General features: G+C 42.7%; 2 protein-coding genes across 2 annotated transcripts in view; one reads left to right on the plus strand and one right to left on the minus strand.

Annotated features, from left to right (window-relative positions):
• Nmnat2 (nicotinamide nucleotide adenylyltransferase 2) overlaps positions 1–5,842 on the plus strand; it is a 159,674-nt gene extending 153,832 nt beyond the window's left edge. The window contains exons 9-11 of the mRNA XM_020169391.2: positions 319–420; positions 518–585; positions 1,961–5,842. Coding sequence (XP_020024980.1) covers positions 319–420; positions 518–585; positions 1,961–2,063 — 273 coding nt within the window. The 3' untranslated portion in view covers positions 2,064–5,842. The remainder of the gene's footprint in view (positions 1–318; positions 421–517; positions 586–1,960) is intronic.
• A 4,510-nt stretch (positions 5,843–10,352) lies between these two features.
• Positions 10,353–26,123, minus strand: part of Lamc2 (laminin subunit gamma 2) — a 61,227-nt gene continuing 45,456 nt past the window's right edge. Inside the window, exons 13-24 of the mRNA XM_074047283.1 lie at positions 25,389–25,534; positions 23,655–23,811; positions 23,136–23,341; positions 21,947–22,026; positions 20,737–20,886; positions 20,035–20,179; positions 19,411–19,560; positions 18,810–18,924; positions 17,251–17,450; positions 14,138–14,296; positions 13,947–14,046; positions 10,353–11,628 (exon numbers count right to left, since the gene is read on the minus strand). Of these exons, the coding sequence (XP_073903384.1) occupies positions 11,375–11,628; positions 13,947–14,046; positions 14,138–14,296; positions 17,251–17,450; positions 18,810–18,924; positions 19,411–19,560; positions 20,035–20,179; positions 20,737–20,886; positions 21,947–22,026; positions 23,136–23,341; positions 23,655–23,811; positions 25,389–25,534 (1,862 nt within the window). The 3' untranslated portion in view covers positions 10,353–11,374. The remainder of the gene's footprint in view (positions 11,629–13,946; positions 14,047–14,137; positions 14,297–17,250; positions 17,451–18,809; positions 18,925–19,410; positions 19,561–20,034; positions 20,180–20,736; positions 20,887–21,946; positions 22,027–23,135; positions 23,342–23,654; positions 23,812–25,388; positions 25,535–26,123) is intronic.

Raw genomic sequence — 26,123 nt, forward strand, 5'->3', positions numbered from 1 at the left:
TCCATGCTATTCTGCAACATTTTGGACTCAACTGGAGCTTCAGGAACTGGGAGACCTTGCCCAAATGTGCAAGAATGCATTTATTCATTCAGTGTAGAAGTATTTATTAGGCGTCTTCTGTATGCTGGCCAAGACTCCCTCTCAATTTACCAACCCTATTCCTGGTTGTTACTTACAGTCACTGACTGATGGGGCAAAGAAAGCAAGTTGAAGTTTCACACCAAAGAATGAAAGATAGCTCCATGCTGTTAAATATTCATTTGGCAGGGTGTTGGGACAGTAGATTTCACCAAAAGCCTCTCTCTCTCTCTTCTTCAGATGGAGGTGATCGTTGGGGACTTTGGGATTGTGGTGGTTCCCAGGGATGCAGCTGACACAGACCGAATTATGAATCACTCCTCAATACTCCGCAAATATAAAGTAAGTCCCTCTTTCCCTGTGGGAGTATCTCTGTGATGTGGCACTTCTTTGAAAGTCCTAGGGGACTGGCAACCTACTGTCTCTGCTCTGTCCTCAGAACAACATCATGGTGGTGAAGGATGACGTCAACCATCCCATGTCTGTTGTCAGTTCAACCAAGAGCAGGTATGTTTGACAAATGACTATAGAGAGACTTTGGTCAAGCTAGCTTACCAGTTGTCAATGGCAACCCTTCTATTCAGTAGACACTTGGTGCCTCACTGCTCAGCCTCCTGTTTGGACCTCATTTATTTGTCCCCAGTCCTTTACTTTTAAAAGAGGAGAGAGTACATTAGCTAGTCTTTGGTGGTTTGAGGATAGAACAGAATGAATTTAATTGTGGACCCTTACTGTGAACTGTTTACTTTATCTATCCATCTATCTATCTATCTATCTATCTATCTATTGATACTGGGGATTGAACCCAGGGCTTTGCACATACGAGGCAAGTGCTCTGTTTCTTGAGCTATGCCCACCCCCCCACCCCTTTGAGATAGGGCCTTGCTAACTTTGCTCAGGCTGGCCTTGAACTCTCTGTCCCCCTGCCTCCACCCCCCAAGTAGCTGTGATTACAGGTGTGCACCACCACACCCAGCTCAGGTGCCTTTTAGAATCTGGATATTTGGAGTGGTATATGAATTTTTACAAATAACTCCTTGGAGCCTAACATTCCCATGACTACTGTGTGAGGAAAGAACAGGAAGCAGCCATCCAAAGGCTGGAGAAAAATTGCACAGAAACCAGTTTATTACTGGAGTCCTTCAAGCCTGTCAGTGCCTTTCCCCATGACTCACAGCCAAAGGCTCCTGCAGGAAGGAAAAGATGAAGTCAACTATAAGAACCCTCTGGGAGAATGATTTTCATTCAATGTGCAGGGAAACCCAGAGTGAAGAAAATAAATATACCTTAAATATACACAAAAAGTCTATTTAAAAAAAAAAAAAAAGCCCAGCACCAGTGGTTCACACCTGAATCCTAGCTACTCAGGAGGCAGAGATCAGGAGGATCACGGTTTGAAGCCAGCCCAGGCAAATAGTTCGCAAGACCTTATCTCAAAAAACCTAACACTAAAAGGGCTGGTGGAGTGGCTCAAGGTGTAAGGTGAAGACCTTGAGTTCAAACTCCAGTATCGCAAAAAAAAAGATTAGCTAACACATTAATATACCAACCCTGTGCTTGGCACTATTCTAAGAGCTTTGCATAATGACTCCTTTAATCAGATTAAAGATTTCGTTTATTTTACAGAAGAGAAAACTGAAGAAAAGAAGGGCTTAAATAATTTGCCCAAAGTATCTGATCTAGGAAGTTGCAGAGCCAGGATGAAGGGGAGAGGCAAGAGGGCCTTTCCTAATATCTTCAGGCCAAAGACTGGTAGTGGGGTGGTAGTGGGGTGTTGGGGAGACACCTCTGAGCCTTTTCCCTGAAAGACAGAGGGCAGACCAGTGCTCCTGACTTTCTTCAGGCATAGTTGTCCATGTGATTGCTGTCTCTTCTTCTGCAGGCTGGCCCTGCAGCATGGGGATGGACATGTCGTGGATTACCTGTCCCAGCCGGTCATTGACTACATCCTCAAGAGCCAGTTGTACATCAATGCCTCTGGCTAGCAGTCACACAGCTCTCTGCTCCACTCTCCCTAGTCCTCTGCCAACACACTGGCCCCTCCGGTCTCTGTCAGTCTCCCAGGTTTTCTCCTGCCTCTGTTTCTCCAGCTCTTCATTTTGACTCTTCTCCTCACTGGCTGACTTGACCCCCACAGTGTGGGGGACCTGCAACGAACCATGGCATTCCCTACTCCACAGTCATCTTTGGACAAACTTTCCTCTGGTCTCTGGGTTGGGGCGGGTGAGGGAATAGGGGTGGGAGATGGGGCAAGTACAGTCCTTGGAGATGTACTGGTGTCTGTCTCCCAGCATGCTCTGGGGAGGTGGCCCTGGCTCTTGCCTTCTCAGCATGCCCTTTACCACAAAGGGCTATTTTTCTTTCTTTCTTTTTTCCTTTTATTTTTCTTTGTTCATTTCTTGTAAGACTTGGATGAAATCAGTCTATGGTTCTTTCTGTTGATAGTCCTAATGCACTTGCGGTATTACTTCCCTTCTGATAGGACACTGTAGCCAGTCTCAGCACTCAGAAAGTGTGTGAGGGCCACACCCAGGCAAGGCTGAGCCACTTCTGCAACACACACACACACACACACACACACACGTGTGCGCACACACACACACACACACACAAAGTAGCAGCAGCAGCAACCTTTGGTAGGGAGTGGAAACTTTCAGGTTCTGAAACCCCGGAGGCAAGTCTGTGAATAGTAGGGTTTCTCAGTATTTAAATCCATTTCCTTAGTTTGAGAAGACCATTTTCTCAACGCTCTGTTCCTATGATCACACAGAGCCAGTCTGTCCTCCTTTCCTGGTGACATCCATACACCAACTTATGTGGCTTCGTCAATGGCACCATGTCGATTCCCTGCCATCCCCTGCATTTCCAAGGCTCCTCAGCCCTTAGAAGAGGGGCTTAGATGTTTTCTGGAACCTGAGAAGAATCAGAGGCAAGGCCAAATCCTGATAATCCAGGCATTTTGTTTTGAAAAAATGCTAGGAATTTATTCAACCCTAGAGATCTGTGCTAATTAGATTTATTTATTGCCCATTTGGCTGGGAATTGTCTATCATAATGCAAGTCCAGGATGATGTAGGCGAAAGCAATGTGCATCCCATGGGGAGTTAATGATGCTCATCCACTCCAGCTGAGGTTACTCAGGCGGGGCCTGAAGCCCATTTCTTCTTCAAAAGCAGTTACCCTGGTTCCTGTACCTGGTCAGATCTCCTTCTGGGCCCAGTAGCAACAGGAGTCTCCTGAGAAAGCCTGCCTGACACTGGAGCAGGTTCACAAAACAGAGCTCATGGAGGGGTCAGAGCCACTGAGCCATTTCACCCCATTTCTCCCTAATTCCCTCCCCTCCTCTTTGCCTCCAGAGATGGTTTCGATAGATTCTGTTCTGGTTGTTAATGCCTAACTCATGACCTGCTTGGAGAGCTAACAGAAAATTACTCTCTTGTGCTATATGTCTCCCATCTGGTCTCAGGCTCTTGGGTTTCTGATTGTCCCTGAGGAATGGTTCCCAAGTATTAGGATACTTTTATCAAAATCTGATATGAGAAGGGGGGAGAAATGACCCAAACATTGTATGCACATATGAATAAAATAAAAATTAAAAAAATATCTAATATGAGCTATGACCCCGGTCTCACACATTTGACATCTGCAAACTCCTTTGGTTATCTCCAGGAAAGGGATGTGGATCCAACAGAAGAGCACGGTAGAGTAGCACCCACCATTAGTGTAGTCTCACAGATTATAGAAACACTCTTTAGAGAAAGGAAGGAAGGAAGATCTTGATTTTGGGTCCCAGTGTTTGGCTAAGATTCATGGAATGAAAAAACTTCAGAGCTCAGTTAGTCCAATGCTTTCCTTTAAAAGTGAGGGAGCAGAGATCCATGGGATTAAATGACTGGTTCAGTGTCACTCAGCAAGTGTAGAGCTTAAGAAGAGGATATTGTTTCTCTGAAACAAAGGAAAACAGGTTGCTGAATTTCCTGGGGGAAACTTGGCGTTTTTAAGGACCTGGAATTTACGGATAGAGTTTATGAGGGTACACATGAGGAGACCTGAGAAAGACTACATTTTTGTGGTTGTTTCTTTGGTCTGTTTTGTTACTCTGCAGGACTCTGGTTAAACCTGATTTGGGCCACAGCCTATGAGAAGAAACCAGGCTGGCTCTGCACCCTCAGAGGGGACAGAAGGAATTGAGGTGGTAACAGGCCAAAGATGAGCTAAGGAAAAGACCAGGTGCAATACAAGCAGATGTCTAAGAACCAAATGGAGAAGATCATATCTTGGTGGATCACAGGGATTCTGTTAAAAATAGCTGTGCTTTAATGAAAGTAAAATGAGTCATCTTTCAGGTAGAGTCATCTGTCTCCCACACTGACCTGTTCTTTCTTTGCTGGACTAAGGTCACGGCACCTCTCCTAGTCAAGAGCAGGATGTTATAACTGTGACCCAGCCCACAGCCAAACACCAGAAAGATTAATCAGAGTTTTAAATGGTGCCCCAGGTGACAACAGGGTAACCTCTAGGTCCTGACTTCCCTCTGGAGTCCTATTTTTTCCCACAAAGGCCAACCCAAGACTGGCATGGACTGGAATAATCATGTCAGAAGGGGTCTGGAGCTTCATTTCCTATTGCCAATAATTCTTTTTAAAAGTCCCTTCCATTTTTCTGAAGGTGGCTGATATAAAAACAGGCAGGAGGGAAACTGTGTTGGTGACTCTCACCTCAAGGAATGGTTCTCTGGGGGGTGCTCTGTGTTGCTGGTAGGTACCTCAGTCACACACACCCTAACCCCAGGGAGCCTCTGGGTCTTCTGGCTTTCATTTTCCTTGAATGTACATGGGACCAGAGAGGAAAGTCTCTTACTGAAGTGCCTGAAACCAGAGCTAGAACTTCTAGAAACGCCCATCTTCCTGTCTCAGCTTGGCCAGCCTTTCCCCCACGTGCTCTATTCTCAAGCTCCAGCTTCTCAGAAAGAACTAAAGAACTTGATGTTCAAATTAAGTACAAAGTAAGACTTCATAATTGAACTACAGTAAAAGGCAGAGAATTATAGGAAGCCCAAATCTATCTCCCCAAACTGGGACACACACACTTTTAAGGAACTAAGGGAGAGAGGAATGTTGTTGTGTGTATGTATTTTTTTTCATCAAAAAAGTAATGCAGAAATAAAACAGTAGACTATAAAATGCTCAGGGTCTCTCCCAAGGTTACAGGAGAGGCAACAGGTAAGATGGATGGATGGAAACAGGGACTGATTTTGTAGCTCATATAATTAGGACACCTTAGAAATAGCACTGTGGTCAGGAGGATGAATACACTAATTCATGATGATGAATTAGCAAATTCATCCAGTCTTCATCTTCCTATAGCTGCCCAGTAAGCTTGACTCTTCACGTGGTTTCTTAGTCATGCAAGTTTGGCGTGTCCTATTAGCCTGTTCCACTTAGTTAGGAATGAGTTACGGCACTTTCCCTCCACCTTCAGTCGAGTCCCAGGGTCCAGAGCTCAGCTTGATCCTTGTGGTCTTGAGGGTTGATATGGGGGGGGGGAGGAAGCTTTTTTTTAATCATTTTTCGGTCATCTAATCTGCCATTTGAAGAGTAAAACTTGCTTTATGGAAATCAATTCATTAATTAAAAACTACATTCAAGTTGCAATACCATTTCACAGTGAAATATTTTGAGCAAAATTTTGTTGCTAGAATAGTCATGGACAAAAGTTTTATCAGCAAAATGTTTCAATTATGTTAATAAATAAGACAATGCTACTGGAGTCTTGTGTCTTTGTCTAGAACCTGCTCTGAGAAATAATTGTTTTTTCTTCTTAATCTTGACAGGAGACAAGAATTGTAAAAATGTGCTTAAAATAAATTTTCTGCCTGGTCCAGCTGATGACACATGTATGTTATAAAAGTACATATATCTAGATATATATCTAGATATATATGGTGCACACCTGTAATCCTAGCATTTGGGAGGCTCTAAGGTAGGAGGATGGCAAGTTTGAGGCCAACCTGGGGTACACAATGAGAGTATCTAAAAAAAAAGTATACACAACCACACACAAGGATTACAAGGAGAGGATAATTAGCAAATTTGTAAAATGTGCCTAAAATTTCTCGGTTTAAGAAAATTAAATCTTAGAGCCTGACTAGCCCACATAGCCTAATATTGGTTAATTTTGGCTCTTCAATGAAATTAATACCTTATGAAATTAAAATATATTTGAAAAAATTAAAAACTTGAATAAATAAGTTTTTATTGCCACTAAGTAACTTTTTAGCATGAAAGATCTTAACCAAGACAGAAAGTGACAAATTCACAATTTGTATTGGCAATGTAAACAAGCAAAAATTAGTGATTTGTTAATTGTTCAGTTCTGCTGTGAGTATTCTTATTTCATCTTTAGTTACACATCCTGGTTGGCTTAGGTCTAAATGTTGATTGTCATTACCCAATTGTCAGTTATACAAAACAGCAGCTCCCTATTAAGTCATGCAAAATAGCAGTTCCCTATTAAATCAGTTCGTTTAAGGGTTACATACTTGTCAGAGTCATTTACTGCTTTTTTTTCCAAATCATTTTCATTCTTTAGCTTCTTAGTTTTTTTTTTTTCTTAAAATTGAGATTAGCCAACTTTGTGTATGTCCATCGGGTTTTGTGGCTCATCGTAATGATGTTTGATATACCTTGTAAATTGATTGCTTGACTTTGTAATTGCTGTTTTATTCACAGAGGTAAACACTGCTTTTTTCTGCCCCAAGAGTACGTAATGATGAGCATTTGTTTAAAACTGAGTATAAACACTATTTTAATTTGCTAACTTATACTAACCTAAAATACATGCACTAAATATGAATTAACATTCATATACACATACCTTTCTTTCCTTATGATCCATAAATAAGTTTCACAACTTGAAATTTCCTAAGACTTTCCATGTTCTTAATAGTGTCAAGAAAGTAGAAAATTTCTACTCTGTATTTTCCAAATGGGAAAATTAAACCACAGCAAGAATACATAACATTCCTATAACCACACAAAACATTAAAAGAAGACGTGATAAACATATCCCTGGTCCTTGACACTTGTTCCAAACATTAGACAGCCCTGAGTATCTTCCTTACTCTTTTCCTCCAGCCTCCCAAGAGTACTGGAAAGAAACCACATCCTGGGGTAAGATTGGAAAAATGTCTGCTAAGAAGGTACAGCCTATGGGCAGTTTCATTTCTAAAACTTTCTCATCTACTATGTATGAGTCAAGGTAGATGATGATGATGTGTACAATAGCCTCCCAACAGCACAGTTAATCAGAAAACTCTCAGAGGAGAAATAAAAAAGTTTTCACCACAAATTAAAACCTGACAAGAAATCAGAAGGGATGTCTGTTTAAACTTGACAGGGTCAGATCAAGACTGTTGTTGTGGTTTGCATGTGAAGTGTTCCCTGCAAAAGGCTCATGTTTGAAGACTTGTTTCCAGCTGGTAATACTATTGAGAGGTGATTGATCGTGAGGGCGCTAACTTCATCAATGATGAGTTAAGTGATGAATGAGCTTAGCTGGGCCTAGTTGGAGGAAGTAGGTCACCGAGGGTGTGTCTTTGAGGGGTGTATCTTGCCCTGGCCCCTTCCTGTCTTTCTCTCTGCTTTCCAGCTGTCATGAAGGAAGCATTTCTGCTCTGCCCTGATGATTCTGTTTTAGATGATTTTTGCCCAGAAGCAAACAAGCCAAGTGACCATTGACAATAATTTCTAAAACTGTAAACCTAAATGAATCTTTCCTTCTTTTAAGTTGTTTTCTCAGATATTTGTCACAGTGACAAAGTATCTAACAACTGGCAACCAACTAACAATAGACTGAGGCTAAATCCTGGGTAAGCTATCTCTAAGCCATATCCTCTTCCTTTCTTCCTTCTTCTAAGGGTCAATTTCTCAGGTCCTCAGAAATTAGGGAATAATTTCTATTCCAAAGGAGTCTCAAGAATCACAGTTTCATTCCCCATCTCTCCTTAGGAGTCACATTCGTATTACCCAAAAGACTGTGACACAGGTTACTCCAGACGCACCTGCAATAAACCCATGTTTATTGCGGCACTATTCACAATAGCCAAGTTATGAAAACAGCCAAGATGCCCCACCACTGACGAATGGATTAAGAAAATGTGGTATCTATACACAATGGAATTTTATGCAGCCATGAAGAAGAACGAAATGTTATCATTCACTGGTAAATGGATGGAATTGGAGAACATCATTCTGAGTGAGGTTAGCCTGGCCCAAAAGACCAAAAATCCTATGTTCTCCCTCATATGTGGACATTAGATCAAGGGCAAACACAACAAGGGGATTGGACTTTGAGCACATGATAAAAGCTTTAGCACACAAGGGAGGGGTGAGGATAGGTAAGACACCTAAAAAATTAGCTAGCATTTGTTGCCCTTAATGCAGAGAAACTAAAGCAGATACTTTGGAAGCAACTGAGGCCAATAGGAGAAAGGGACCAGGAACTAGAGAAAAGGTGAGATCAAAAAGAATTAACCTAGAAGGTAACACACACGCACAGGAAATGAATGTGAGTCAACTCCCTGTATAGCTGTCCTTATCTCAACCAGCAAAAATCCTTGTTCCTTCCTATTATTGCTTATACTCTCTGTACAACAAAATTAGAAATAAGGGCAAAATAGTTTCTGCTGGGTATTGAGGGGGTGGGGGGGAGAGGGAGGGGATGGAGTGGGTGGTAAGGGAGGGGGTGGGGGCAGGGGGGAGAAATGACCCAAGCCTTGTATGCACATATGAATAATAAAACAATTTTAAAAAATGACTGAATGTACCATCATTATTCACTAACTGGATCCCTTACCAGGTTCCCTAGAATATGCCCTTGTCCAATCCTATACCATCCTATACCAAAAACAGACAGCCAATCACCAACAATGCAGCCTCCCCTTTCATAGTGTCACTGAGAAATGGCTTTCCACTAAGCGACTACATCTTCCAGACCCCTTGCAAGTTAGATGTGGTTATAATATGGAGTTTTGGACAAATGGGATGTGAGGTCTCCCAGGCCTTGCTCACAAAGACGTCTCATGTGTCTCCTCCCATATTCTTTTCTCTCACACCCCACCAAAAGCAACCTTAGAAGTCAAAGGTTATAAATGACAGTCCCTGAAATGACTACCGGCCACTCTGCCAATCTGCTACTCACCCAATCTATTATGGTACCAAGAAAAAACAGTCCAATGTTTTTAGTTATTGCATATTTTTAAGTCTTTGTGACATAGCAATTAATCTATTCTAATACACACACACACACACATATATACACACACACATATATCTGTGTATATGTATATACATGTATTTTTTTCTGGACATTAATTACAAGAAATTTGTAAGATCTGATTAAGCATGCCAAAATAGGATTGTAAAGCTGCTTCCACAAAAGATAAAGTCATCATACCAATCAGAATTTGGAGGGTAGATGTGGCGTTTTCATTTCCATCCTTTGATATTTCCACCTCAGGCTGAGAGTTTAATAAAATCAGAGACTGACCCAGCATCTACCAATCATTCTTTACTTTAAAATACATCTATGAAAAGACAAGGAATGCAGAAGGATTCTGCTTGGGTAGAGGACAAATTCAGGGCATTAAGTTATTGAATTTTAATTTATTAAAAAACATGACATATGTACCACAAAGAATAATGTAAACACAAGAATGTTAATTGTATCCTCCCCCCAGCTTGGGTTGTTCTAGAAATAAATCTGCATGCTTAGGATATTGTCCTGGCTAAACCTCATAAAGTGCTCTCCTGGTTGGAAAAGGGCAAGACGAGCTACTTAGAAACAGGAATTGAAGATTCTAGGACCCACTGAATTTTCATGGCCTTTTCATTTCCATTGTTTTGGGACTTCACCCTCAGGCTGAGTTTACAAAAATCAGAAGCTGACACTCCCCATCTACCAGTTGTTCTTTCCTTAAAAACACATCTATGAAAAGGCAAGGAACTACAGGATGAGGCAGCACAGAAGTCTTCCAAGCTGGGGTGGAATTGCCTCTGGTTCCTTCACCAATTCCCACTGGTGTTACCATGACTCAGCAGCCTGTTGCAATCAGTTGTAGAAAGGGGTGGAGGGACGGCTGGAATGCTGAGAAGTTTCAGCTTTGTCCTAACTCAAGTGCCCCCATGGGAATGTCATGGAACACATATTCTGTTAAGAAAAGTGATTGCAAACCAGTGGGCAACTGCAATAAATACCACTTGTGATGAACAAGATTTGTAAGTGTAAATTTATTATTTTAATGTTTGTCCTCCTCACTAGACAACCAACTCTATGAGGGCAGAGAGTATATCAGTACTGTACTGCTCAACTCCAGTACACAGAAGGGACTCAATAAATATATGTTGGAAGGATGGATGGAAGGATGGATTCTCCCTTTTAGAGAGAGAGAGAAGATAAAGTACATAAATTCATATAATTTTTAGTGTTTGAAAATAGGGACTGAATTAGGACTAATAAATCTTCTAGATAATTTCACCTTTTTCAACGCTCAAGTCGCATTTTTCTATCACTTTGAAATCCAATAAGTAAATACCTTCCCAGTGTTTGTTTTGCTGGGAGGAAATGCTTTAACTAAAATACAGTCTAAGTTGCCATGGCATTGTTCGGAGAAAGGGTGTCACTCCCAGGCCCAGAGCACGAAGGTAGCCATTGCTCCAAATGGGCCAGCCTTCTAGGTTCTCAGTCCATCACTGCTCACTTCTTCCAGCTTGAAAGTGAAATGTACTGGGTAGTAAGTTGGAGGAACTCTGGTCAACTGGAAGCTTGCTGTGAACAATAGGGAGCAGCAGTATTTTACTGGCCACAGTGGCAAGGGATTTCACTCTCTCTCTCCTGGCACTGAGAAGAATTTTATGCCTGGGCAAAGTCAAAAAATTTTTCCTTTAGTCACATTACTCAAAGAATAAGCTGACTATAACCCAGCAGCACTTGTCCATGTTCCAGGACTCCATTTATGACTCTTCTGAGTCCAACATCTGCTTGGGCAGTTGGTCCTTGATCAGTTTCACCTCCAGTGCTGTTTGCCTCATTGCCAGCGTCAAGAAGCAAACAGTACCACACAGGTACAGTAAGACATCCACCTAGTCATGGTCTCAGGGATGGGATCAGGTCATTTGGCCTGAGCACACCCATCAAACATGTTCAATTATCCCCAGCCCACCCACCTATATGACAGGGCTCTGGAGCCCTAAAGTCTGCATCTGAAGAACCTCCATTGAGAAGTCTCTCTGCGGTTTCACTGTTGCTCTAGAGCTTGGGTATTGTAGCAGCCCGGGGGCAGGTTTTCCCTAATGTTCTCCAGGTTCTTCACATCAGCCAGAATCCCATCTATGCTTGTCTCTAGCAAATGGAGGTGACCCCTCTGTCGCCGTGCCCTCTCTTCCAGTTCTGACATCAAGGGACGCAGCTGACTGTTGATCTGGGTCTTGGCTCGGAAAAGCTCCTGCTCCAATCGGATCAGTCCCTCTTCATCCACGCTGCCAGGCTGGTCTATTTTACAGAATGAGAAAGATGTTAGCATGGAAAAACTGGGTAGATCTCCGAGAACACATATGCTCTTCTGTACCCTTAACAAATTTCTGTTTTTACTTGCTCAGAGAAAATAGTATGCCATGTATTTAAGAGACTTATTTTACATTAGAAATAATCTAGAAAAAGTTTTGAGAGCTCTAGCCTAGTTACTGGACTATGAACAACCTAGTTCCAGACCCTTAGTTCAATCATTCAGCAATATGAAGTTTGGAGTTCTCCTTCAGGTTAGGGTCAGTAGATTATGCTCTGAAAAGCAAAGGCTGGAGGCCTTCTCTGGAGGCTAGGGTTCTAAGCATTATCCAAGATGCCCACCTAACATTGCTCACCCATGGGATAAGAATCAACTCCAAATATGCTTTCTGAATCGCCCTTAGGAAATATCTTACTGGTTTCTATTAGAAGGCCTTCAGAAACTGGCTGAGCTTCAAGGTTCATAGAGGCCAAGGTATGCTTTGCTATTTGGGAGATGGATTCCAGCTGTTACAAAATGATGTAAGACTTCATTCTGGCTCGAAGCCATGGGAATCTGGCTGGGTATCAGTTTATTTCCAGTGTGAAATGTAATTACACTTGTTCAAGGTATGTTTTACTTAAAAACTATACAATTTCAATATCAGCATGGAAGGGCACCTGGCTAGACCCTTTAGTAGGTTTGAGCAGCCTGTGGACAATTCAAAGTCAAGGTCAGATTGCCTCACATGTCTGAACTACAGTGGTAGTATTTGAATGTGAGTTTACTACACCTAAGAACAATTCATCAGTTATTGTTCCAAGACTCAAGAGAGTGCATAGAGTAGAAACAATACTACAACAAATACGTCCATTTAGGAGTCTATCATTTGCTGGGGGCGGGGGAGAATGCAAGTATTTGCAGTTCTATAACATGCACAGAAGGTTCAGCAAACTTGGGAAGAAAATAACCACGTCCATGGGGAGGTGACACAAACTATCAGAAATGAATGGGAATACTGGAGACAAAGAGATTTCAGTTTGAGCCCTGCCTCCACAATGTATTATGTGATCTGCATCCTTAATGTATTTCCTGTGCAATAAAATAATAAAAATAACCTCCCTCAAAGGACTCTTATAAGACTTCATTGGCATTTTACCATGACAATGCCTGGCACACTACGTGACATGTAGTAAATGTTTAATAGTGCCCACTCCCCTTCCCTGCCATAGTTTCATTTTCCCTGTGAAGGCTCCATTAACTTCATCACCATTCTTAGAACGCCAAACAATGCTGCTAAAATCTCAACTGGGATTTTTTTTTTTTAATCCTTAGAGTGTATTTTACTCTTAGGGACTCACTGGATCACAATTGGACCCATTTGTATAACAACATAGACACGATAAGTCTCTACAGAAAAATCAGGTTTTAAAGTTGTTCTGCCGAACTGGAAAAGCAAAGCTAAAGCTTTTCCTGAATGTCACTGGAATGTGTGATCAAATCCCTACTTCCCCATCTACTGCATTCCAAGTTAATTAAACAGGCCAAATGAGGGTTTGACAGCAGCTCTATCTAAATTCAAAATTGTAATTAATATCTATTTTCTTTGGGGAGTGACTGTGTGGAAAAACCTGGATCCCTGTCACACTCTGCTATCAAATCTATTTCATCCTAAATTTTTGCAGTATCTCATGGACCTTCTTCTGGGTCATCTGCCTAGGCAACTCAAGTTTCCACAGTTGGTCATATCAAGGTATAACTTTGGATTGGGGAGGAATTGACCAAAAAATCAGACAGTGATCCTTGACGTCACAGAAGGGGAGAATCACCCTCCACATCTTCCCTTCATCACTTCTTTGCCTTAGACTCCCAACAGCATCCTACTTGAGCTCCCACTGCCTTCTGTGTAACCTCTTTCCAACTCTTCTCCATTCAGCTGACCTTGTCATCTTTCCAAAACAGATAATGATAATGTTATTCCCCTGCTTAAAACTGCCCAGTGGCTTCTCAGGATCAAGTCCAGACTCTAGCAGCTGGACCCACAAATGTCCAGTCTTCTGTGAAGTTCCTGGAGCACACCCAGTTCTTTGACCCACAGACCTCCACCTCTATGTGTAATAGGCGGTCAGTGATCCATTTTAGAAATGGTAAAGAGAGCCCGGAAAATGTAAAGTAACCTGCCCAAAATATCTAGGCCTGGGGCTAAAGCAATTTTCCAGATGTCCTTAAGAAAAGTTGAGATTCCTATTCTTCAGGGCTCAGAATAGTGTCTTTTGGGGCAAAGTCCTGGAGCTTGGGGCTGGAGAGCTGCAAGAGTTCCACAGACCTATTAGGTGTAGGATGCCATCCAATGCACTGAGCGTGTCTTGGATTGTGACTCCAGCATTCTTGGCTCTGGTATCAACTCTCTGGGCTTCTGTAATCACCTGAGGAAAAATAAATACAAACATGTCTTCACAGGGTATTTTCCATATTAGCAACTTTAAAGGGATCACTGTGGAAAGAGCAGCCACTCACCATCTGCACTGCATCCATATCCGAGTCAAACTCCAGCTCCTTCCTGGCCAGCTCTCCTTCCACCTCCCTCATCTCACTCTTTAGTGTGGCCAGTCCCTTCTCCATGGCCAGGGCTCCATCTGCTGTCACATTGGCTTCCAAGTTCAGACTCCCTATGTCCTGAGAGAAGAAAAGGAGCCAGAGACAGACAGAGAGAGGAGGAGTAAGGCTCAAAAACATCCCAAAGACAATTGTAGAAAAAATACAGCTGCAGCCAGGCCCTGATGGAATAAGTTAGATGAACAATGAGCGAGTCAGACTTTGGGGCACACCCTTCCCCAAGCTCTGCCACAAATAAGTTAATCTGGGGATATGTCTCTAGGGACTAGGAGGGTCAGCATTGAGACACTTCTTCCCTCTCATTCAATGCTCACCAAATGTTGACCAAAATTGAGAGCCCTGTAGCTCCTCACCCAGAAGATGAGGAGCTCACTTCACTCATTGTCATGTTCCTTTGTTGGCAATGTCTTTTGAATGACTTTACTAGGATCCCCAAGACAGTTGTGTTTTGGAGTGCAATGAATTGGCTTATCAATAAACTCTAATTAAGCATCAGGTTGCAGGTGTCTTTGTTAGAAGTTTATAAAGAGACGTACATTAAATTGGTCTTTAGATTGCTTCAGAGATTTAAAATTAGAAATTATTTTTGCTGGTTATGAAATGGTCTAAAGTGAAGTCAAATAGTCTACATACCAAGAGCTCCCTCTGGGCTTTCTGGAGTTGCAAAAGCTTTCTGGAATCATGCTGATTTAGGAGCTAAGACACTTTCTCCCAGCTGAGAAGCATTCCCTCCACTGCAGCATTTAACATGTGGGCTGTAAGCTTGTTTGTCTGTCTCCATTACCCTAAATGCTCCCTGAAGAGTGAGACCCTTTTTATCGCTGCATTGCCCGCACCAAGCACACACAGTAGAAAACAGATAGCATGAGGAAGTGGAGCTTGGGCACAGGATATAGCTTGGGACAAAGGATCTAGAGCTCCAGAATATCATAATCTGAATCAAAACGTTGATAATTGTTACAGGTTGAATTGTATTCTTGTTGAGGTCCTAGCCCCCAGAACCTTGGAATGTGACCTTACTTGACTCTGAGTTGTTGTAGATGTAATTAGCTAAGTGAGGTCATACCGCAGTAGGGTGGGCCCCTAATCCAACATGACTGATGTCCTTACAGGAACAGACAGAAGACTATCAGGGAGAACCCCATGAGACAACATAGAAATTGGAGTGACAGAGCTACAAACTAGGATTGACAGCCACTCTCAGAAGCTAGGAAGAGGCAATGAAGAATTCTCCGCTTGGAGCCTTCAGAGGGAGTGTGGCCCTGCTGACACTGTGTGGAGAGTGGATTATGAGAAGCCTATGAGAACTGGACATAGCTGTGCCCAGTGTTCTGTAGGCTGAGTTTGGCACAGCCCTAGCCACAAAATAAGACAAGAATAAGATGCAGAGCAGCTGCTTTTCCTAAGATGTTTCTGCACAGCCCTGGCCACAGAAGAGGAAAATGCAGAACAGCAGGAATGCAGGTTCCTCTTGTCACAATGTCACGCCCCTCCCCAAGAGCTGTTGCTCCACCTCCTTCTTTACCTCTGGATATAAAAGACTCTCTGAAGGAGGACGCAGGTGGAATGCTGATGCTGCTGATTGCTGGTGTATGTCTCCCAGCTTCCTGCACTGAGGATTCTACAGTGTAAGTCAAAGGTTTTTTGGCTGGGAAGTTTTTTGGCTTATGGCCTTAGGCTTTCGGCTTTTTGAGAGGGGAGGCTTTTTGGATGTGGGAGGCTTTTGGAAGGGAGGACTGCTGGGGGGGGAGTGCTGAAAGAGGGAAAATGAATGGCTGAAGGGAGGATTGCTGAAGGGAAAAGAATTGCCGAAGGAGAACTGCTAAAGGGGAATTGTTAAAGCTAAAGAGAACATGGGACAGAGCAAGTCTGGGGACAAAGACTTTAAAAGAGATTATGCTAAAGAAAAGCTAAGCAAAAACTAAAGCAGATACCTTAAAGCAACTGAGGCCAATAGGAAAAGGGGACCAGGAACTAGAGAAAAGGTGAGATCAAAAAGAATTAACCTAGAAGGTAACACCCACGCACAGGAAATCAATGTGAGTCAATGCCCTGTATAGCTATCCTTATCTCAACCAGCAAAAACCCTTGTTCCTTCCTATTATTGCTTATACTCTCTCTACAACAAAATTAGAAATAAGGGCAAAATAGTTTCTGCTGGGTATTGGGGGGGGAGAGGGAGGGGGCGGAGTGTGTGGTAAGGGAGGGGGTGGGGGCAGGGGGGAGAAATGAACCAAACTTTGTATGCACATATGAATAATAAAAGAAAAATGAAAAAAAAAAAAAAAAAAGAAAAAGCAATTTCCAGAAGCACAAAAAAAAAAAAAAAGAAAAGCTAAGCGAAAACATAGGACAGAATGAGTCTAAGGAAAGAGACTTTAAAGAACAGAAAAGAAGGCTTTAGAAGTGAGGTTTTAAAGAATAGGAAGAAGAAAGACTTTAGAAGCAAAGTTTTAAAGAATTATAAAAGAGTGAGGCCTTGAAGAATAAAGATAGAGAAAAGAAGCAATAAGGCTGCTGTGCGTCTTCACCCAAGCACCCAGCAAACCTGATCCCACTTTCTGTCTGTCTGTCTATTCTGTGTCCTTTCCGCATCTCCCGTTGCTGCCCAATTAGGCCCCAGTTAGGTTCAGTAGTAACAGGAGCGAGAAAAAGCTTGCTTCAACACTGTGATTTTGGATTTCTAGTGTCCAGAATGGTGAGAGAATAGTTTCTGATATTTTAGACAACCCAGGTTAGGGTATTTTTTTTAACAGGTTTAGAAAATGAATACAATAGTCACTATAAGAAACAATCATGGTTGGTTTTTCTCATAGTGCTGTCCAAAAGAAAGCTCTATATGGGGCTCGAGCAGTACAGCCCTGTGAATCCATCCAAAAGAAGGGTGGCCATGGGAACCTGAGGCTACAGTGAACCACAGCAGGCCTCTGAGCTATAGGGGTCAAAATGAGCCAGTGCTCTCCCTTCTACACCAACACTGCATTTGGTGCTATTTGTGCCAGCCTGCTCTTCACCTGTTCTATCTCACTGGAGATCTCCAGGGCCTCCCTTGCTGCACTCCTTGCCCGCTGGGCATCAGCAGCAGCGGTCCCCAGAGCCACTTCAGCTTGCTGGGTCTTGTCACTGGCATCTGCAACCTTTTGGCTGATATAGGAGAGTCTCTTCATGGCTTCTTCAGCTTCTGCTTTTCTGTCTTCAACCTGCAGGTCAAACTCTGAAATGCAGAACAGAAAAAAAATGCCATGAGGATATATAGCAAACTTACAAATGAGCAAGAGGGACTGATGTTTAGAGGAAAACTGAGTGGGGAGAGGGTTTGAGAAGTTGTGACTGGAAAGACTTTTATCCAAGAAAAAGCATCTTAAAGGAGGCACTGGAGGGGCCACAGTTAGTTCTTTGCTTGGGGAAACTGGCAATCGGCCTGCCCTGGGCCCCACCATTTTAAGACTATTATGACCCCAAAGTGAATGAAAAGTGGGTAGGAACTCTGAGGCCCAATGCTTCAAGCCAGAACTGCCAATGACATAAGCTGGGGTTTGGGAGGAATTGGAAAAAGGGATTTCCTATGAAGAAAATCCCAAGACTGTAGGAATGCTTCTTTCTTGTTTGTTGGTGAAGAATTCTGACATTTTAACTAAATCCCTGGAAGGCACAACCCAAATCTCCTGATAGCTGGTGTCATCACCACCAGGCACCATATTGGTACTATATTGGAATCAACCAGGCTACCAAAGAAAAGGAAAACTGTATAGTAGTGACACATTAGATCTGTGAGGAACCTCAAAGATCACTGTTCCCCTTACAGAGGAAGATATTAGGATCCAGAAAGATCCTTGTCCTTGTCCCACAAATTAAAAAGGGTGATAACTTTGTTATGTTCACATAGCAAGCTTGGCCTGGTCATATGGCTTGGCTGAGACCAGGGTTCAAGCTTTCTCATGTTTAGTTGAATTATTTCCACTACCTACATCAATTATTAATGAGATTTTTTTTCCTTTAGAAAGATATTTCTTGCCATGCACCTTGGCTCACATCTATAATCCCAGCTACCCATAAGATAGTGAGCTGGAGGATTGTAGTTTGAGGCCAGTCTAGTAAAAAGTCAGTGAGCTTCCATCTCCTCTCCACCAGTAAAAAAGGTGGATGTAGTGGTATAGGACTGTCATCCCATTGACATGAGAGCTGTAAATAGGAGATCATGGTACAGGCCAGTCCATGCAAAAACGTAACTCTATTTGAAAAATAACTAAAGCAAAAATGGCTGGGATATGACTCAAGTGGTCGAGCATCTGCCTATCAAGCTTGAGGCCCTGAGTTTAAAACGTCAGTACAACCAAAAAGGAAGGAAGAAAGGAAGGAAGGAAGGAATGAACGAAGGAAGGAAGGAAGGGGGGAGAGGGAGAAAGGGAGGAAAGAAGGAGAGAGAAAATGAGAGAGAGAAAGACAGAAAGAAAGAGTTTACTGTGTGTCTGTTATAATCAATATACCTAGAACTTAAAGAGCTACATGAGGAATTAAATCAGTCATGACTATACTTTAAAATACTCTAGTGACCTGAACATGAAGCACTAACCTCTGAGGTTCTTCAGAATGTTCTCAACTTCATAAAAGGTGGCATTGCCCATACTTAGTGCTTCTTGGGCTCTGCTTTTAGCAAGGTTGGCACGGGAAAGCAGCTGGTCTGCTTTCTGTAAATAGACGGACAGAACAAGATTAGGGTAAGTGCATTCCTGCTAGCAAAATCATCCTGACACATTTGTCTTTGTGACAACAGAGTACTGTGATTCACCACAGAGTCTGGGGGTGCTGGAACAGACCCATCTCCAGTCTGGGGCAGAGCAAACTTTGTAAGTAAACAACATATGCCATCTAGAGGAGTCTCTAGCTCTAGTCCACCACCAAGGACAGGAATGGTTTTGCAAATCATAATTTTAAGCTCTAGACATTTCCTAAAGTCAAGCTAGTAGACAGGCTTAGACCAAAATTAGACATAGGAGACCTGGGTCCTGTTCTTGGTTTGAGTGCTGACTCAGTGGGTGGAGCCATCAAGATCCCTCCATAAACAGTGGCACCATGACGTTTAGAGAGCTTTTGATGGCTCTTCTTGCCATATTCATTCACACGGTAGGCTTGAAATGAATGCTTGTTGAGTGAACAAATTAACAAATGTATACCTGTCTCCCATCCTTTCCATTCTGTAAGAGCTGCCGGGTTTCTTTTTCCCAGTTTCCTAGATTGCTTTGTACACGCTTGAACTCATCCAGATGTCTGGTTACCAGGCTTGAGAGAGAATCAGCTTTTTGTCGAATTCTCTTTGCTTCTACCTGTGGGCCCAAAGAAATGAATGAGACTGACTTTCTGATTGCCAGTTAGCACACCAGCCTTCTCAGGATCTTGCATTGCTGTTTAAAAAACAGCAACAGCCTTAAGTAGCCAAGTAGTATGGTTCACGCCTGTGATCCCAGCTCCCAAGAAACAGAGATTGGGAAGACAGTGGTTTGAGACCAGCCTGGACAAAAAGTTAGTAAGACCCCATCTCAATGAACAAGCCAGGCATGGTAATATGCGTGCCTGTGATCTCAGTTATGTAGGAGGCCATAGATAGGAGAATCATGATTCAAGGGCAGCCCTGGGCTAAAGTGCAAGACCCTAACCAAAAATGAACTGAAGCAAAAAAGGGATAGGAGTGTGTAGCTCAAGTGGTACAACACTTTAGCCAAGTGTTGTACCTCAAGCTTGAGGCTCTGAGTCAAAACTTCAATACCACAAAATAAAGCACGTAAGCTAGATGTCCTCACCTGAAAAGACTGATCATTGACTCCCTGAAGCTGAGATACTGAATCCAGAAGGCGTAGACTATGCTGGTAAGATCTATCTGCTTCAAGGTCAGTTTCAGTGGCCTCCCTTGACAGCTGCTGGGTCAGGGACTTGGTTTTCTCTAATCTATAGGGAGGGAGAGGAGATGGTTTCAAAAAAAGGAGAAAGAGGAAAAAAGAAGACTTTGAGAATTTGCTCTCTTTGTAAATTCATCTTGTTTTAAAAGTATGTAAAAATAACTAGAAACTATAAATAAGGTTGTATGTCAGACATGTGACTCCATCCACAATCTAAACATTAGGCTTATAGTTTGTACAGACTAGCTAGAACAATCCAACTCAAGATTTTCCAACTTCTGAAAATATAAATATATCATTCTTATATCCCCTGCACTGTCAGATGGCTTTACGCACATCCTTCAAACACCACAGGGGGTAACCATCTCTCCAGGTGTCACAATCTCTCAATGGAAATATAAACTTTACTTAGATAGTTCAGCCTTTTTTTTCTTCCAGTCTTAAAGATATTTGCTTCCCCAAAGTCACATGCTTATTCTATTGTCTTTCTTTTTATTATTAATGAGCATTTAAAAAGAAACATGGCATCTCTCAAGTACAGGTTGAGTTATACCCTGGGAGGATTCAGGTTTTATGGTTCCAAATGAGGAAAGTGTTGAAACATACTTTCCCATAAGTCCTTGTACTGCAGCGCTGTCTGGGACGCCACTTCCGTCCCCTCCATTCAGAGCTTTGCTGGCCAGTGATAGCGCCTGTTTGGAATATTCCTCAGTTTCCCTTGTGAGTTGCTCCATGTTACTGGCTGACTCAAAGTGGCTGGAAGATATAAAGCAAAGAATTAGAGTCTTCATAGAAAATTAGCATAGGTTCATAGCATAGGTCTTTCATGTAGGTAAAGGGAGATGAGGAAGGGAACTGGGTTGGTTTAGAAAAGGCAAACAGAACTGACCCAGATCAGATGGGATTAGAGAAACTACCAAGAAGCAGGTGTCATAGGCCTGTGGTGGTCACTTCCATTTATGGCACATTCATTAGAAGTGGGGAGGGGGATAGGTGGAAGCAGTCCCAGGTGGCAACACGTTGCAAAACACACATACAAAAAAAAACCCAAAAAAACCAAAAAACTGTTTTCTGCAAGAAGAAACCCTAGGTCTAATTTCATCCCAGGTCCTACTCCCCACTCACTCTTGCTGCAACTCCAAACTGGGCCGACAAAGTCTATCAGTAAAAGTCTCCATTAAGCTTCTGTTCCCCTGGTTCTAGGAAGTGATATTTAAAAATAAAAAGCAGGCTCAGTAGGGAGCACATGCTACAAAAACACAAGCCAGCCCCCTTCGGTTGTCTAAATTCCACTTGGGATTAACAGAGCCTGCCTGCCAGGGAACTGAGCTCTCTGCTACAAGCAAACCCCCTGAACATGGTGGGATTTATAGTCAGAGGCCAGGACCAAGGGAACTGCCAGTTACCCCAGGGTTTCTGGGTTTCCAGGAGTAAGTTCCCCTTTTGCACACGTGGCCCTCACTGGCTGGTAAACAACCCATTGCTACTTGTTCCCAGGCTTGGTGTGGGAGCCTGGGAGTCCCTGAAAGCTGCAGAACGTCCTTTTCCAAAAGGCTGATTCATTTTACGTGGCCAGCCACCATGGCCATGTATGAGTCATAGAGAAATCTGGGAAAGAAACCCCCCCACCCCCAACTCTTATAAACCACCCTTCCAGCATCTACCTACACTCACTAAAAGCCAAGTGGTTGAAATGGTTGCAAGGCAGGGGGTGTCTGCAAAGGAGCAGAGAGGGATGGAATCTGGTGGTTGGGTCCTGAATGCCCTGCAGTCTTGTTCAGCTTTGGCTTTACAGAGGTGCCCCCTATCTGCTCACCTGTCTGCCAACCTCACAGCCTCCTGAGCCAGACTTTTAAAGCCATTTGGCCCCACGTAGTGCTCTGATGAAGGAATGTTCTGTGGGAAAAGGAGAATTGATTAAGGCTTTGCACTTGGCCATGGAGCCTAACCAGGTGTGGTTTAAGTGTCAAAACCACTGTGACTACAGGATTCTACACACCCCGACACATCGTATGCACCAAGATTACTCCATTAACAAAAAAGTATGTGTATACACAGCAACACAGTAGATATCCAGGTTCAAAAAGTGTCTATATAAAAATACAGATGCATTTTAAATATATACAGGTACATATTTTATATGTATTTAAAATCCAGTAGAATATACAGCAAGTTTTAACAGTAGTTAGTAGTAATAGTATCAAAGGGTATTTTAATCTATTTTCTGCATTTTCTACAATGAATATTTTTGTAATAAGGGGTAAAAATCAGTAGATATTATTTTTGATGTGATTTCTTTGTCACATTATCTAATTATCTTCCAATTTCCTTTACTCATCCCCTACTGGTCCTCTTACATTATTGTCACAATTGTCTTTTTATTTTATTTATTTACCTTTTTATTTGGAGGTACTGGGGTTTGAACTCACAGCCTCATGCCTGCTAGGCAGGCATTCCACAGCTTGAACCACTTCACCAGTACTCCACCCCTCCCCACATTGCCTTTTTTAATTACTAGAGGCTCATCGTAAACTACATTATTAGGAAAATCAGAGTTGCAACAATTCTTTTTCCATTTTCAGAACGATGTCTTTGTTAGGCTGCTTCCTTTCTGCCTTCCTTCTTCCTTCCCTCCCTCTCTTCCATTTTCACTCATTTGTGCATTTATTCCTTTATCCATTCATTTACTTATGCCAGATACTATGCTGGGGGCTTGAATACAAAGACAAACAAAACTAAATCCTGCAGAAAGAAAGGAGAGACAGGGTTTGCAAGATGAGGATGCGGTTAGACACAAACTAGGGAGAAGAACAAAATGCAGTAAAGTGATAAATCACAGGAGACCAAAAACATAAAGAATAGATGTGACTGTCGCAAGGAAGCAAAGTGCAGCTACTTGCCAGGTAGAATAAGAAAGCTGAGGGACAACGTGAGCAGGTGAGATCTGTGGTTGGGTCTCCCACCCAGGCCATGACTCTCAACACCCCTACCCCAGCCAAACGTACGGTGTTCCGCAGGGAAGCTTCGCTTTCTGCCAGGCTCAGACGCATCTGAGTGATGAGCTTACGGGTATCCTGAACCCGGTTCTGATACTGACCGCCCACGGTCCGAACCCTATCCACCGTCATCCTCAGGTCATCCAGGCGGTTCTGGAAACTGTTCTCTTGGCTCCTCACCTTGGCCAGCTGGAGACTGAGTGATCTCCTAGCATCTGAACACAAGGAAAGAAAGCGTGGATGAGCCCTTTGCAGGTCAGCCTAGTTATCGAACACAACCGAGGACTGACTGGCTATGGCCAAAGGACAGAATCGATAGAAGAATCGATAAATAAAGCCTGTGACTGTTCTTTTGTCTCCTTTGTTCAGGTCTGAGAGGAACTTTGCAGGAGGTCCTTTCACCCAGTGCAAGGGCTGGCTGCAGACACTTGCTGAGCTGTTGGCTACAGAAGACACTAAGATCTGGTGTCACCATTCTTTCTAGGATATGAATCTTCCCCTGTTGGATAGGAAGCTGACTTTCCTCACCTTCTGAAATCTGGGCTTCTCTCAGAATTTCCTGTAGGGCCTGCTCAGCCTGCTGCAGCCTGCCCTCCAGCTCTGGATTGGGCACTGCTCCACCACCACTCTGAGCCTTTGAAACCAGGGCCTCCAGGCTCTGAAGCTGCTGCATAAACTGACCCATCTGAAACCACACAGGAAAGAGGATCAGAACAGAGGATGGAGACCACAGTCCAACACCAGGTACAACAATTGCTAAAAGCCCAGAAATGCTTGGAATGTCATGGTGTCTGAAAAATTAGACTCTAGCACCTAGACTCATTGAGTGTAAATCCTGGCCCCATGACTCTAGCCATGTGGCTTGGGTAACTCACTTTCTTTCTTATATTAAACAAGTTAATATTTATAAAGTGCTTAGAATGGAGTCTGGCCCCAAGAAAGTGCTATAAAAGACTATTAAATAGGCAAATATAAAAAACAGGTTGAGAGAGTTCTACATTTGTAGCTTTGTTTGGATCCTTTCCTCCTCATTCTCCATTATAATAATACTTAACAAGAACAACAGCAACAACAGAGTTCATTCTTCTTTGGAATTTGAATGAGAAATTTCTGGTGGCCAGGCCAATCCTGTTTGGAAAGTCTTGACCTGTCCTGGACTCTTCATATCTTTGATATACTCAGGTTTTTCTTCCTTTGTTTTACAAGGACATCTCTTGGGGATGGGAACCCAGCTGGAAAGTGGAATATGATAGTGGCAAGAGCACTGAACCCAAAGTCTGGGGACAGTGGTGGCATTCCTGGTTCCAACCGGCCATGACACTTTGAAATATTGCAAGTATTTCCAGACTTTGTAAAAAGGGCAAGAACATAAAAGGGGTATTATTTGTGTGGTGTATGGAAACAAGCAGGAAGTAGGAGGAGAAAAAGGGGAGGGAGAATATGATTGAAGTACATGATCATAATGACACCATTTGAAAAATTTTGCAAAACGATACATACAGACTTAAAGTACCAAAGACACCCTTGCACTATCAATATAACTTAATTTTTTTTAAATGAGGGAAAAATAAGTCTTTTCTGGGGATGGGTACCAGAGAGAGGTGGGTGGGTAACAAGGAAAGGGGGGGAATGAGGGTGAATATGGTGGTAACAAGGAAAGGGGGGAATGAGGGTGAATTATGTGTGGTATTTTGTATCCACACATAAAACTAGAAGAATGAAATCTATCGAAATTTTTCTAAGAAGGGGGGAGGAGAGGAGAGGGAGAATGATGGAAGGGGTAGATCCACGTAAAATATATTGTAAACACATAAGCAAATATCACAAATATTATTATATGCTAATAGAATTCTAAAAAAAAATTGCGGGAAAGTTTAAAAAAAGGAGGATTGGTGAAAGAGAAGATAAGAAAGAGTAATGGAGGCGGGGAATATGACCCAAGTACATTTTACCCATGCAGGGTGATATCACAATGAAACCCCTCACTTCATACAATTAATAGACAATAATAAAAATGATTTTTAAAACCTTTTCTTTCCAAAGGAGTACCAAATGAGATGGAATCTGAAAGAGGGGGGGTTGAAGATAAACCTGCTGTGTTATTGTTGTATTATACAGCATGTTTTTTAGCTCAGATGAAAATAAAAGAGAGCCAGTAACCTACACTCCCATCCCCAGGGCCTAGACCTGTGACAGAACCACTCAGAGGACACTTTGGGGTCTGATTCTGTGGAGGTGGGGTGGATGGAGAAGCAGGCGTACCTGAACCTTCACTTGATCATAGCAAGTGGGACAGCTGCTTAGTGCTGCATGATCACAGTTGAGGCCACCAAATCCTGGCTTGCACACACAGCTGCCATCTCTTCGACACTCTACAGGCTCTGAGCCCATGGGGTTGCAATTGCAAGCTAGAGACAGACAGACAGACAAATGGAGCATTTACATCCAACCAATGCAAAAACTGGAGGTATAGCAAAGAAAAGAAAGAGCCCATCTCCAATGGCAAGGAAGCTTCTTTGCTTTTGTCTTTCATGTCGAGTGAGGTTCATTCCCTGGCTGTGCTTCTGTGCATATTCCTAACACAGATGGGCCCCAGCAAGTGTGCTTGGTATGTGTGGATGAAGAGGTATTTTCTTCCTCTATTAAATTGTGAGCCAGTTGGCTATTCTGCTGGCATTCGGGCTAGGCTTAGAAGGAGCATAGCGTTTCTTCAGGGCTTATTTTGTGCCAGATGTAAACATCTCCCTCTGTCTTACAGATGAGGAATGTGAGCTCAGAGAGGTTGAATCATTTACCCAAGGTCCCACAGTAAATAGATGGGAAGCTGCAGTGAGGGCCCAAAAAGAGCCAATGCTCTTTTCATTCTGCTCTGGTGCCTTTCATGTAGGAAAGGCAGTAATAAAAGTAATACCCATATCCTGCTCTGTGCCTGGTTCTATTTGAAGAATCAAGGAAATAACAGCAAGTGAGACACTATTCTAATAATTATGGTGACCT

Source organism: Castor canadensis, chromosome 11 (assembly GCF_047511655.1).
Source record: "Castor canadensis chromosome 11, mCasCan1.hap1v2, whole genome shotgun sequence".
Lineage (NCBI taxonomy): Eukaryota > Metazoa > Chordata > Mammalia > Rodentia > Castoridae > Castor > Castor canadensis.